Raw genomic sequence first — 15,812 nt, 5'->3', positions numbered from 1 at the left:
TTATTTGCTATATTTGTTTTATCGATGAGCACAGCTTTCATTTTGTTCCATGCATTTCTTCTGGAAACTTTTGAATTTAATATAGAAAAACTTTTGAGTTCTCAGCATGTGAATTTAACCGATTAGGTTGGTCCCATGCTTTCCGACGTGAAAAGTTAAGAGAATTGTCAATACCCTGCCATCAGCACTGAAAATTAGTAATTTCATCTTCTTTTAGATTTTTACTTTCTGAAAAGAGAACCATTTTGGACAGTTAAAGCTTGACATATAAGGATGGTATTTGCCTTTGTATAATTCAATTAGAAAAGACTACTGGTCTCACTACTAAGGTCAGGTGTCATCTACGCTGCCTACTATCAAAAAGCACAAACAATATAGAATAATAGGTATGATACTGAAAAGACCTTCTATGTTTAACATTTATCCAACAAAATCTTAATGTTTCAAAACAAGTCAACAAACAAACACTAGTAGTCTGACCTAATTGGACTGAAATTATCTACAGATATATATACACCCAAATTCAAAATCAAACTAGAGAGCGCAAGCAATTCTTGATCGATGGTGATCAGTATAATATCCAACGATACATGAAAGTCGAGAAAATCGGAGATATTGGGGAAATGTGAACAGTCAACCGGATCCCAGCTAACTTCAAAGAGTTATTTGTTTACACGCTTACACGTTAATTTGTCAAAACACGATTCCACGATTCTTGATACAAGAATTCTATCCTATAATCCCTTACGCGTCAATTTGTATGCGTCTCAACACGTTATCTAGCCAGATTTTTTGCTACATATTTTTTCTCGCATGTTATCTCGTCGAATACGGGAGTCATTATTTTGTAGTTGTCGAAACCTCGTAAAGCGTTTAACGCTAACCTGTTTTCGACACGATTCAAGGTAAATAATAACGAAAGCTGATTGATTTAATATCGTAATATCGTAATAGTTTCTCTTAGACCGGAAGAATCCATAAAATGTCCTTAACTTGCTCGATATCTACATTGCCACTGTCGCGTGATATTGATGGTGCATTACTGCGAATTAAACTTTGAAACTAAAAGAGAAGGGCAGCAGAGAAAAGATAGATGGGCCAGCAGTATATTCCATAATAGTGTTTGTTTTATATTCATTTTTCTGTCATTATTTTATTTTCACTTCTCGGTCCCCCTGGTTTCAACGTTTCAACTACTCTTGGCCAGGCCTCAGAAGTACATCAGAAATACTCAAATTGTAAAAATAAACAACTGCGCTCGCCATAATGCACGTACGCATGCACCCAAGGGTTGCTGAGATCACATTTTATCTCTTCAATTGAAAAAGCAACTATCGATGACAAGGTACTACTACTACCATTATTACTACTACTATAACAACAATGCTAAAGACTGCGACAACGAAAAGATTAAATAATACTAGTAGTATGAGTAGCAATAGTAGTAGTAGCAGCAGCAACGGTGATAGATAAATCAAAATTATATTTCTTTATAAAGTTTGAAGTACATGTAGTTATATACGGATACGACAAAAATGCTTTTTTAAAGACGATTTGCAATCGTTTATCGGTGAAGATAATATGAGAGGATTTTCCATTAATCCAATATTTACTAGTATTTTACGTCAACAAAAATCCAATGCACTGGTTTAACCAGCTGTCTTCATAGACTGCACAGCTGCAGACTCCGTGTTGCTTTATTTGTAGTATTTAACACTCCTTGGAGATCTTCAGTGACCGATTCCATTGCTGATATTTCCTTCTCAACATGTGAAAATCCCATGCCATCTTCATTCCTCAGATAATTGCAGCTTATCAATTTAGTTTATATTTATCGCTTTTCTTAGTAAAATGCCACTACATAATTGACTGAGGATTTCTTTTTCAAAAAGGATTTCATTTTAGAGACTTAATTTTAAGTTCAATGAAATTGACGGGAAGTATGGGTGTTGTAAGGACATGATCACATAGTTTATGATACTATAAATCACTTTACTGGCTTTAAATGCAAATGTTTGCTTGTAGATGAATTCTGCAGATTTCTGTAGAATAATCACAAAATCCATCTTATTATCAGAATGTCAGTTGATCCCATTTTTTTTTTCTCATTCCATGTTATTGCCATGTTCTCCCTTTTCTGGTTTGCTGTTACTAGACTTAAATGCAAACCGCAGCTTTTCCTAACATAGCAATTAAAACCAAATTGAAATTTACATATGTTTTATATTGACCTTTTCGAGCAAATCTACTATTTAAGAGTAAGAAGGATGGTTTTATGTCTATAAACTGCATACTCTTCAAACGAGACACGGCCATGTCAACATGTGAAATGTGTTCCGTCGTCACTGTGCAATTTACGGTTTTAAAATATCGCGATGGCTTGCAATCTAATTAAAAGGAGTTACATATTGGCAAGCCAGACTTAACATCAATTACAGAAGCTATTAACATGATAAATGGGGCATTATTTGTGGTCAAGAAGTCTTTTCCGTCAATATCCTTGATAAACTTTTCAGGAAGTGTTGGGGTGAGTTAGAGGGGAAAGGTTTGAATGAGGAAAGTCGGATCAATATGCAAACAATATCAAGCGATAAGTTCTGGTGCTCTTAAATAATAATAATAATAATAATAACATCTGAGATAAACTCAGGGACCCAAACGAACAAAAAGATGTCAGAAAAACAACAGAATCCACGCAGAAGCAGCCACGCAGCAAGACACGCACGCCAAGGCGTATTCATGGATTTCGGCTGGGCAAACATCAGGAATAGCCTGCCGCATTTGCAGCTCAGCTACAGTATTTTTTGTAAACATAGTATCCCACCATGGGTGACTTTGTCAAAGCTCTCCTGTTTTTGAAAGAGGGGTGTAAACGTCAAAATGAGCAAATATAAGACACTAAGATTGATTGCACATAGTTAATTTGACCAACTAAATAAGAAAATATTACGTCCAAAAGAGTGGAAGATAAAACTCGAAGAGAACAAAGGACCAGCTACTCATCGACAAAATGGTTGTCTAAAATTACAAAGTAGACATGTGACTCAGTAATAGCATGCAGATGTTTTGGAGAATGCAGCTCACGATTCAGAGAAACACATGAAAGTGATATCTTTCAAGCAGACTCTTTGCCAATACTACATTACGTGATCGCACTGATTCCACCAAAAAAAGTGATAAGACGGCATAAGGAAGGACACCAACCAACCAACCACAACCACTCAAAAACCATATAGATCGATTGCGCCTGCTCTTCGTGTGAGATCTGAACTCATTGGATGAAATCAGCTTGAAACAGAATCCCCAGTCCAGACATTAAGGATTGTAACAACTAATATCCAACTTAATTTTGAAGCTATAAGTACAGCACGGCATGCGTCAAAAGTTGCAAATGACAAAACGCAGAAGGTATCGAGGACCAAGAAGTCCAGAGAGTTGAAGAACTATTGAGAGATAAAGATGACAAATACCTTTGAGTTCTTCAGGCAGAGAATATAAAACACGAAAGAGATGACGAGTATCACCAGGAAAGATTACTTTAAAAGGACAAAGAAGTACAAAGCTCAAAACAAAATAAAGGCAGCACAAATTCGAGCTCTCGATGCCTGTGCAGTCTTCATAAACATGTACGCAGTCGGCATCGTGGACTTCATTGCAAGAAATATGAACATATCGACTAGAGAACAGAAAAATAATGCCTATCAGAGAAAGATGTTTGATAAGTGTTGAAGACACTTTTGAAGAGATGCTTATGACAGTATCTCATAAAATGTAATAATGACATTCTATAGCTAACGTAAGTCCAGAAAGAGAGCCTTTTAAAGTCATTAACCCCTGGCCCCACGTTTATGCGTCATGAAGTAGTACCCTACTCTGTAGCGACACTGTCATTTAAGTGGGTGGCTGCTCTCATTGCAAAATACAGAGGGAAAAACGTATTTTTAGACCCTATTTTTTACACTAAAAATGTGCACGTTGTAGTATCGGATTTTGTGTCCGGATTTTAGACTTTTTGCATGCGACGAGTCTGAACTGCACACAGGTAGTTGAACCTTTGGAAAAAGTAGGATAAGTTGGGGATTTCGAGTAAAAAGTGGCCAGGACACGAATATGATGGGTGATGGGTCCAATAGGCAAACAATTTACAAATTTAAAGAAGAAAGAAAAGAGAAATAGAACGCAGACACATATCGTACCACTTGTTGTTTGAACAAGGGGAATAATGGTATAAAACACAACAAAAACAAAGAAGACAGGAATCAAACTGAAATAAAACTTTCTAAATCCAGCATACTGCGGAACAGCAAGGATATTTCAGAATGAAGAAATAATAATAATAATAATAATATAAAATAATAATACTAATTCAGTATCGATATTGTAACGCCTAGTTAAATAATAATAATAATAATAATAATAATAATTCAGTATCGATATTATAACGCCCAGTTATTGTTGTTTTTGTTGCTGCACTAGTATCGTCAGTACTAGTAGTACCAGCGAACTTATATATATATATATATATATATATATATATATATATATATATATATATATATATATATAGAGAGAGAGAGAGAGAGAGAGAGAGAGAGAGAGAGAGAGAGAGAGAGAGAGAGAGAGAGAGAGAGAGAGAGAGGGAGAGAGAGACTTAATGGCGACATAATTTTCACATTTTTATCGTGCCTGTATTTTCACATTTGAATATGAAAAATATATCCATATATTTTCACGTGAAAATCTAGGATTTCCCATAATGCTATGCGACGTTTCCTGTGTGTGTCTACAAAATGTGGAAAAGTCTTGAAAACGCAGACAACCCAGACGAGTACATTGCGAGCTGGAACATATACATTAAAACTGGCTTGCATTTCAGACAAAGAAGTTAATCTTTGATGTTGTAATTTTAACCAGACGCCTTTCGCGTCTCTCTGAAGTTATTTCCTCTAACTACTTTGACAACAACAACAAACCCGCTGTCATGCATTGCTGAAACTTACTTGCATTGTTTTCATATAGGGTCAAAAGTTTACAAAATGACAAAACTGTACTTCACTGCGACAGATTAGGTCAACGAAAATTACCGCTTTCTTAAGTTGCGTGTGTTTATATCATCCGGCTATGGAAGTGAGGTGAATTTACGAAAGAGGGTAGGGGGATTAAGTGTGTTGTGGCGAATAGTGAGATTACTCTTCTAAACTTCAATTATGGAGCAAGTTTAGTATAGATTAGAAAGACAATTTTCTTTTTCTACGTTAATACCGGATATATTTCATCTTGGGGTACCAAAGACTACATCTTTTTACTCGCTAAAAGATCAAATGTTTGGTACCACACGATGAAATATATCCAATATTAATATAGGTTTTATATATATATATATATATATATATATATATATATATATATATATATATATATATATATATATATATATAGAGAGAGAGAGAGAGAGAGAGAGAGAGAGAGAGAGAGAGAGAGAGAGTTATAAGTTCTTGGTCCCTTGATGGACAATGCTAATTCTCCGCGGCACGAAAATGATACTTTTTCGAGTAATTGGATGTTCTTGTGGGGTCAAATGCGTTATACAATGTCCAAACGTCTTGATGTTCTATGTGTCTTAATATTTTGGAGGAATTGTTAATGATGGGTGGCTACAAGCAATGAATGGGTGGACGGAGGGACAGATTGATCGATTCAAGTATGATTTGTATGCAATAATTTGTCATACTATTTATAGAGCTCTTAACGCCGAAATTTCGACTATTTCCTCATGAAATGCGCGCTCTTTCGTAATGGAACTAATGTTCGCCTCTCGATGAGCTTTGGTATTTCTAGACTAGCTCTGTGTTTGTAAATACTTTTCTACTGAACAAAAATACCCGAAACAGGGGACCAAACGGTCGAAAGTGCACGAATGCCATATATGGAGCACCCTGTGTGTAGATAATCTGAACGTCGAGGGGAAAAAAACACGGAGATTGTTACAAAATACGAATATAGGTTATTTATTTTCCATCGTTTTAGTAAATCTCTCGAAGCATACATTTTTCCATTACATATCGTATAAAAGCGCGTCATTTCGTGCTCTCTAGAGTTCAGTATTATTCCCCATTTCTTAGGAATGATTTTCAAACCCCCCAATGACACGTTATATACTTGAATTGACCACGTGTCACACGAGGCCTCTTAAATTTATTTCTATGTATGGCATGGTTAGTTCAATTTGTAACACGCTGCTAATGTTTATTAAATATCAGCAGCTGGATACAACCTTTCTTTAAAAAATAATTTAGTAATAATTTATTTATTGTGTTGTTTAGTATGTATGAAAAACGACCCAAGAATGGTTTTCCATAGAGTCAGATAATTGTGAAAAATGCAAGAACAGATGTTAAATCTTGATTTTCATCCTAGAGTTTAACACACACACACACACACACACACATACACACACACGCGCTCGCACACATACACACATTTGTATGACCGCTTCGGTGGCGGAAATGGTTAGAGCGTCCGCTTAGGATGTGGGAGGTCGCGGGTTCGAACCCGGACCGAGTCATACCAACGACTTATAAAAATGGTACTAGCAGCTGCTTCGCTAGGCGCTCAGCATTAAGAGGCCAGAGTTAGGACTGGTCGGCCTGGTGTCAATAAAATGTTACTGGGTGGGACATCATGCTACATGTCTGCGACATGATGTCCCAGCCCTAGACATCACTATAAACTGACACACTGCAAACATCGGAGCGATATGACTGAAAAATTGTTAAAGCTACGCTAAAAATCCAAATTACACACACACACACACACACACACACACACACACACACACTAACACACACGCACACACTTCTGTATGTTGCAGTATACGTTTAAACACAGTCAAGCGCACGTATCGTATATGTTTCCACATTATACGCCCGGTTTCAGCTGGCGTGACACGTATGTTTTTTGACGTTAGTAGTACTTTAGCATCTGAATAGTGTTTACAACAAAAGCCTTTATGTGGGTATTTCGTGTTTAATTACTAAATAACATACCATCAAAGAAGAACGATGCAACAAAAGTTTTTCGTTTGCAGAATACAGAAATTTCCCGAAGTCTTCTAGAAAGACTTGGAACCCCTCGGCCCCTATTATTATCTCATGTTCTGGTAAACATTTGCACAAAGCGAACCGTGTATTATCCATATATTTTCACATTCGCTTGCTGGAAAAATTGTCAGAAATCGATGGCAAAGCCACTATACATACATAAATAATTCAGATTCCAAGCTCCCTCCTACTATTACAGACTACTTGTTAATTTATTCGGTTAATGCGACGCTCATTCGATCGTCCATCCATCATAATTGTGCTCGCAGTAATATGAATGCTAAGGAAAATAAAGTGACAGGTGATATAAATTTCATACTGATTAGTAAAGGGATTGATGACCTATTTCAATAGTGGGGATAATAAAGGCGTGTACTTACAGATCAAAGGGGCTTTCAGTTTGTCTTCTGTTATTGCACACAGATTAAAATTGTGTATGTATACATGTGTGTGTGTGTAAGTGAGTGCGTGAGTGCGCGCGTGCGTGCTTACATGTTTGCTTGAGATTATCTAGAATCCTGTTACATGTGATTTATCATCTGCCGTCTTCTTTTGATATGGTCTGTTTAAAGTATTTACCTGAAGAAGAATCTAAAACGATTTCAAGGTACAGTCCATTTTTCAAACTAATTAACCCCCATACGCAGAGTCTAGTTTGGAAATAAAATGTAATATTATCAATTAAAGAACTATACGAATTAGAGAATTTTGTCAAAGCTGAGATCTACTCTCATGTCTGTGAAGAAAAAAAAGAGGTTTGAATAACAAGCTTGCATTTGAAGCACGCACAGGAAATAATACAACGTACAAAACATGGGAGTTCTGTGGCACAACAGCGATGTTTTCCCGGCATTCTTCTCACTGCTTCGTACTGCTGGATGACTCCTCATACATCTTAATTACGCTAATTATCAATTAGGAGTTAATTTTTTCCACTGCACAGCTGGTCGCCTGGTTGGTAGCACACGCAATAGTCTAATCGTGATTAAACATCTAGTGCTCTCATTATTCAAAATGTTGTATATCTTGATTAATTTATACACAACTAAAATATCCGGCTTTTGATCTTTTTATACGTTTTAATGTTATAACCTTTTCTCGGAGTTCGAATGGGTTGACGCATATTAGCTCAGGATGAAACCCAATATTTTGAGGAAAAAATATATCGATTGTCCAGGATGCCATTCCATTTGATGTCATTTAAAAATTAATGAGAATATTTCTTTCGATTATAAAGCGATTTGGGACCTTGACTAACAGTGTAGGAAAGGGGTACGTATCGCTAAACGTCAATACCTTTTCAATTTGCAAACAAGGCATGAGGGAAATTTTAAAATCACGCCTTTGCGTGCGATTTTAGCTTACAAAGATTGCTCGAGGTCGGGGGCATGGAAATAACAAGAAATTTTTACATAATATTAATATGGTAGTAAGTGGGAATATTTACGATCCCACCGACGAACACCATAGAAAACCTAAGTCGATATATTTTGACGTCATTGTCTCATTTGAATCTTACTATTGATAGTACAGTAGGTGAGTAACGGAGAAACTGCACGCTATCGTGTGATCAAAACTTGTGTTGCTTAAAATTGTTAATGGATGCGGAGGACTGTCAATAAATATCGTTAGAAGAAATGTTACAATTGTATCATATAGATAAGAACCAGACAAGTATCGAATACTTGGTAATGTAACAAACATGACGCGGAATAAAACTAAATATTCAAATTTATCTATCAGTATATCTGTCTTTATATCTATTCTACACTGCTGCCACTACTCCTACGGCTAGGCCGTCGTCTTCTCATATTTCAGGCAAACAGATTTAGCATAGTCAGACTGTATATATTATACAGCCCCCACCCACCCCGCTTGTTGTTACAAAGCCTTTGTTCTGTAGCACGGAATGCCTAAATAATGTACTTACTGCTATCTAGAATTATCTGTTGTTTATGAAAAATTACGATCCTATGGGAAACGAATGTCTAGACATCCCTTATGACGACGCATGTCTTGTCGGAGAATTGTTGGGGTACAAATCATAGGAATAAAATAATTTAAGATCTGGATAGAAAGCTAAGGAGAAATTACGATTTATAATTAAGGTTTATAATATTTAAGATATTGTAAATCTTTATACACTATGAAGATTACCTCCAACGACAGAACACTGGATTAACAAGTCTTCCAAGAGACAGCATTATTAGTCATTTAACTATGACAAGAAGCCAGCAGTTTCCCACCTTTTTGTAGCGCAATTTAAGAAATGAAACTTAAATCCTAAGGAAAGATTGTATCAAATATTCTTTCTCTTGGGTGTGTGGGGTGTAGGATAAGTTATATACAGTCTGAAGAGAATCTGTGGTTGTATGCACATTATGAGAAATTAGATATGCGTGGCTTTTGTGTCCCTTGGTCCACATTTCGCACGTGCTTAAAATACTTATCGTCAGTACCAATATTTGAAATTTAATTTTTAACAAAATTCTTTCTCTGTTAAATACTTAAACTTATGGAAAATTTATAAATGTTATCTTTTCCTGCCATCCTTCTTTTATTATTATTATTATTATTATTATTATTATTGCTGCTGTTGTTAACGAAATAAAGATTATAATAAAAATTGTATTAAAATAAACGGCGTTTGTAAGTTCGAGGAGAATCGAATTCTACTAATGTTAGTCTTCTTTTCAAAGTAATTGTTGTAGCTGAATAACAGCACCCAAATATGACTGCTACAACATTGTGGTTAGGAGTAATTATAAATGCTTGTATCTGAGATATTAACGAAATGAAAATGAATCTCAAAATCATTCGTTTTATTACAATAAAAATGTGTTTTTGCAGTTTTAGTTCACATTATAATTTTAAAACATAGAGCAATCATACCTCGAATTCACAAATTCTTCCTCATGATAGACTGGTATTCGTACTTATTTTCAAGTGGCATACTGGTATTCTTTCTTACTTTAAAGTGATATGATGGTATTCTTGTTTACTTTCAAGCGAAATATTGGTATTCTTGATTACCTTAAAGTAACATACTGGTATTCTTGCTTAATTTAAAGTGATATGCTGGTATTCTTGTTTACCTTAAAGTGATATGCTGGTACTCTTGTTTACCTTAAAGTGATATACTGGTATTCTTGCTTAATTTACAGTGATATCCTGGTATTCTTGCTTACTTTAAAGTGATATCCTGGTATTCTTGGTTACTTTTAAGTGATATCTTGGTATTCTTGATTAATTTACAGTGGTATGCTGGTATTCTTGTTTACCTTAAAGTGATATGCTGGTACTCTTGTTTACCTTAAAGTGATATCCTGGTATTCTTGCTTACTTTAAAGTGATATACTGGTATTCTTGGTTACTTTTAAGTGATATCCTGGTATTCGTGTTTACTTTGAAGTGATATACTGGTATTGTTGCTTACTTTAAAGTGATATCCTGGTATTCTTGCTTACTTTGAAGTGATTTACTAATATTCTTGCCTAATTGATGTTTTAGAGATAATGGTCAAAAGTAGATATAGGTGATTCTGTTCCAGGAGGAACATTACTAAAAGATAGTACCTACTGCATCAAACTGAAATCAGACTGATTAAAAGTCTTAATTTGTTGACAATCGTGTTAACAGATATACAAACACACAAACACACACGAGCGCGTGTATGTGTGATAGAGAGAAAGAGAGTGGGATGGAGAAATACATACATAAATAGATAGCTAGTCTATATTTAAGAAGAAGAATAGTAAAAGTCGCTGTATTAAAATACAGAATGAAAATAGAACATACAATTTAATCATGAAAATGTCATAAATGGCTTGTGATATAACTGATCTTTTTCAGTTTAAAGTATATTGTAAGTTCAAGACCAGTTGACGTAGACATACAGGTAACACCGCCTGAGTGTTATGTAAAGGTTAGCATTCCGCATGTCATTCTAAACCATGACTAATAAAAAAATGTTCTTATCTTTAGAAAATTATTTGCTGTTTTTCAGTTACCAGACAATACTCGAAATTTGTACCAGACAGACGAACGAGGTGAATCGTCGCCGCAACGTAAAATAAGAGACAAGAGAGTGATTTGATTAAATATAATTTTGGCGGTATTCAATATAAGATAATTCGATATATCGTTAAAAAAAAATGGAATATAACGTGTATAAGGAAGACTGTCTTAAATGCAAGCTCCTTTCATTCTTACCTTTCTTCCCAGCTATCTGTTTGACAACAAACAAGCAGTTGCACATGACGTTTAAAATATGCCAGTCTTTGAAAATGCACCTCCGGTTTATTTCGAAATAGGACGACTTTACTTATATATATATATATATATATATATATATATATATATATATATATATATATATATATATATATATATATATATATATATATATATTCTCCACTGAGCATTTTCTTTGTGAATTTGGTATTAACATTGATCTTCAAAAAGCCAAGAATGTTTTAGTACATTTTTCAGGACATAAATTCTTTGGCTCTGAACCAATGGTTAGACTGGACACTGGTCAGAGAAAACGGTTCGTAATGCCCCCTCTCCACAGTAACTTCAAAAGAGGATAAACATCCATTAAGATGACAACTTAACGAAGATTATAATGTCGATAAAAAGAATAGCATAAATTAGCCGTTTCTACAAGTTCTGACTAATTGCAGAATTAACGGTTGCTTTTTTGTAAAGAGCAAAAGCATGTATATTACTATCAGCGAAAAGGAAAGGCCCTGGTGTCTTAAGCTGTCATCATTTTATTCAAGTGGACTTAAAGGATGTACAGCAAATAATTACATTGATGAGATACATACTTGTTTAATCCCTCATATAGTCTACCAGAGATAAATATGTTGTCTCCGAGTGTAAGCTATTCCTGTAAGGAACAAGGAAGAAGAATGTACAAACATGAGACATTTCTTCTTGATGAACGGCGAGGACATTCCTAAGAGGGAAATACATTCTCATTACTAGTGGCACATGTTGGGATGATCTAATCAGAATGGTGTGGCCGAAAACCATATAATATCGTAACAATTCAATTTTATTTGAAAATGGTGATTTTACTAGGCCTATAGGTCCAGAACATGGCCTTCCATTAATAACTGGTAACAACAACCAAAAAAATCAGAAATACCACAGTAGCCGCCATTGAATATTGATGTACCCTGTTTACCTACGTATATACTTGCTTATAATACGAGTCAAACTGCAAAATGCACACCGATTTGCATATTTGGATCTGTGCGGTTTGTTAGGAGTAATCAGTGGAACAAATCGCATTGACCCTGACTTGCAGGCATATTATACTACGGCAGATCGGGATCGTTGTTGCCTACAGTTTGACTCGACCTATAAGTGAGTAAAGACGGTAAGTTGTGTCATCTGCACATTACGCACGTTTCTTACGGGCGGTTCGACTGAGTGGACTTATTCTTGGCCGAAACATTAATTTTCATATTTCTGTTTTTTTTTTTAAAATGATCTTTCTAGAGAATGTTCTTTCACTGAACCTGTGAAAAAATTTATCATAATGTTTTTACAGGGTAATATTTTGCCTAGTGTTATTTAGCGTGTGACTGAGTTCTCCGTCATTTTATGGCGATTGTCCCCTATTTAGGCTCTATCACTCCAAGGAAGTATTTCCACGATGGAAGTTTGTTCAAAAGGCACGAGGTGTTCCGACTGATACATACTAAGTATCTACGAAGACAGAAAATGAGCAAAAATACTGAATCCCATGAGTCTCTGAACCTTACACTCGCTGTTAAGACGAGTCCTACTGCAAACTACAAAGATCCAGATATGCCGTCATATAATACGCCGGCAGATCTGGGTATGAGCAATTTGTTAGGAGTAATCAGTAGAACAAACAACATGGACTCTTATCGACAGGTGCATTTCGATACGGCAGATAAGGAATTACTATTCTTTGCAGTATGATTCGATTTATAAGTGAGTAATGACGGTAATATCCGTGATAAGCATATCCGACTTATAAGCAAGTACTGACGGTAATATCCGTGATAAGCATATCCGACTTATAAGCAAGTACTGACGGTAATATCCGTGATAAGCATGTCCGACTTATAAGCGAGTACTGACGGTAATATCCGTGATAAGCATGTTTGTCCTTGAGATAAAGTCAATATATAAGGTCAATATATACATCAAAGTGGCTTATATAATAAGTCGTTGTCCATATAATGTGTTATAATCGTTTGCACTCATTATAATTCTCAGACTATTTATCTTTCCAGATTCGACAACAGGTGCAGAGCAAACCCCGATAAGCGTTGAAACAAAAGATAATAAAAATCTCCAGGAAGGACAACAGTCGTGGTATACAGACCTTGACGCAAATCATGATCAAGACTTGGAAGAATCAGAAAATTTCAAAAGATCTCAGTCGTGGAGTGCCGGATATGGCAAACGATTTTCACCATATTATGGTCTAAGACTCTCTGGAAACCCAAATGATCTAAATACGAAACGGATGCAGTCATGGGTAGCCGGGTATGGAAAACGATCGACAGCGAATATCAAGAGATTGCAAGCATGGCTGACAACCTTCGGCAAAAGGTCATCGGATGATATGGATAAAGCGGCAAGAATTGAAAGCATGCTTTCTAGATATGAAGAACGCTCTAGTATGCCGAACGACATCGACAAGAGATTACAGTCATGGATGTCAGGGTATGGAAAAAGAATGCAGTCATGGATGCCTGGGTATGGAAAACGGTCTAGTAGCGACGGTTCAGAAGAAAAGAATCTCTCACGTGATTGGAATTCTCGTTTTGGTAACGTTGGTTATGTTGAAGATGGAAGTGAATCTTTGGATTATACGCCTGAAAGCGATAAAAGGTCTCAAGGATGGGCCGCAATGTATGGAAAACGAAATATGAACTCAGATAATCTTCAGTTGGAAGCCCCAAGAATGTCAGATGTTAAACGATCATATGGTCCCAGATGGTTTGTGGGATATGGAAAACGTGGTCCAAAATGGTTTGTGGGATATGGAAAACGTGGTCCAAACTGGTTTGTGGGATATGGAAAACGTGGCTCTCGTTGGAACGTGGGATATGGAAAAGGACTTTCTCAGAACGATCTAGAATCGGTGATACCAGATGAAGACGAAAATAAACGTTCGTCCAGCTGGTATGATGGAAAACACTTGTCAGCAGTACGGGAGGGGTACGAAAAATCAGATGACTCGACTTTTACTGATAGTTCCATGGCCGAACATGAAATGGACGAAGAGACTGCGAAGTTTGCACGTAGGTGGTTGCCTGGCAGCGATTAGATATGGCAAAGATAGGATATAGTGTAAGGTTGAATTAAAGGCAAGATAATAAACTGGCTTCATTTCTCGAGACGTACCTTTTAGCCAGATATTGGGACAATAATATCAATAAATCGATACAAAAAATCATATGAAAAAGAAGTATAAATCTTACAGATGACATTTAGACGCTAGCATTTCTGTTGAATTTCCCAGCGTAAGAATATTGTTAAGTTGTGAATGAAAGATATTTCCCGTGACGCATCTTTTGAAGACACAAAAACACTTCTAAGCTATTTTCCACACATGTATTTATTTGGCTATTCGTAAATGCATTTATTATGTCTCTCAATTTAGTTACGGTGTTTTAAATCGTCTTTAGTCATAAGATATGTTTAAATGTAAGACATGAATATGTGGGGAAAATACAAATTTTGTTGCCATCTTTATTTATGACTTTTACTTGATTGTCTGAAAAGTGTGTTAATCTTCTTCTACTTACATCGGTGAGATCTTTCAATTTTCAAAGCTTTAAAAAATGTTTTTTCTTTTCTAATTATGCCTGAAGATTTTGTTTTGGAATCTGTAGAGAACTGTCTCCAAAAGTAAAAGAAGTAAAAATAAAAAAAAATATTTGTATTTAATGAGTGGTACTTAACATAAAGAGAATGCAACGTTTCTATCACGCGAACTTATGCTCTTTCAATACCAAATTACATATTATGTGGTTGCGGCAATGAATGATAAATTATTAGTGACATCGGTCAAACGCAGATTCCACTCTGACGATAAATTCATTGACACATCACATCACCGATCCTACCTAAGCGACGATTTTACAGACTGTATTATGTTGACTGATGATGGCTCGCAATGTCATACATGATGGTCTACTATACCACTTGACTTACACAAAGCTTTTCTAGGTACATGTTCCCCGCCATATCGTAATGGTTGTAATTGTTAGATTTCAGTGCTTACAGGATATATAAGTTCTTCCTATATAAACTACTTTTCTCAGATAAAACAACATCGTGTATTTTACAGTCACATTGCTCCGATAAATTGGCATCTTGTATTTTAAACAACCACACTATTCAGATAATATGGCATCATGTATCCTACACAATCACACTGCTCCGATACAATGGCATCTTGTATGTTACACACTCACACTGCTCCGATAAATTGGCACCTTGTATTGTACACGATTATACTGCTCCGATACAATGGCATTTTGTATTTTACACAACCACACCGCTCCGATCCAAACTGCTCTGATTGAATGGTATCGTGTATTTCACACAACGACACTGTCTGGATCTAAGCTGGATGACATTCATTCATACTCAAAATCACTTAAAGAAAGCACAAAAAAAGGAATTTTGTTGACATCAAAAACCAATTTCTCC

General features: G+C 35.7%; 1 protein-coding gene across 1 annotated transcript in view; it reads left to right on the top strand.

The window, feature by feature from the left end:
• The window catches only part of LOC149787765 (uncharacterized), a 24,969-nt gene extending 9,385 nt beyond the window's left edge, over positions 1–15,584 (top strand). The window contains exon 2 of the mRNA XM_089973954.1: positions 13,379–15,584. Within this exon, the coding sequence (XP_089830080.1) occupies positions 13,379–14,421 (1,043 nt within the window). The 3' untranslated portion in view covers positions 14,422–15,584. The remainder of the gene's footprint in view (positions 1–13,378) is intronic.
• The last annotated feature ends 228 nt before the right edge of the window (positions 15,585–15,812 follow it).

Source organism: Sinohyriopsis cumingii, chromosome 11, assembly GCF_028554795.1.
Source record: "Sinohyriopsis cumingii isolate HCF-2022 chromosome 11, ASM2855479v2, whole genome shotgun sequence".
NCBI classification, from domain to species: Eukaryota; Metazoa; Mollusca; class Bivalvia; order Unionida; family Unionidae; genus Sinohyriopsis; species Sinohyriopsis cumingii.
The sequence above is the reverse complement of the archived record's forward strand: the minus strand, read 5'-3'. Positions and strand labels throughout refer to the sequence as shown.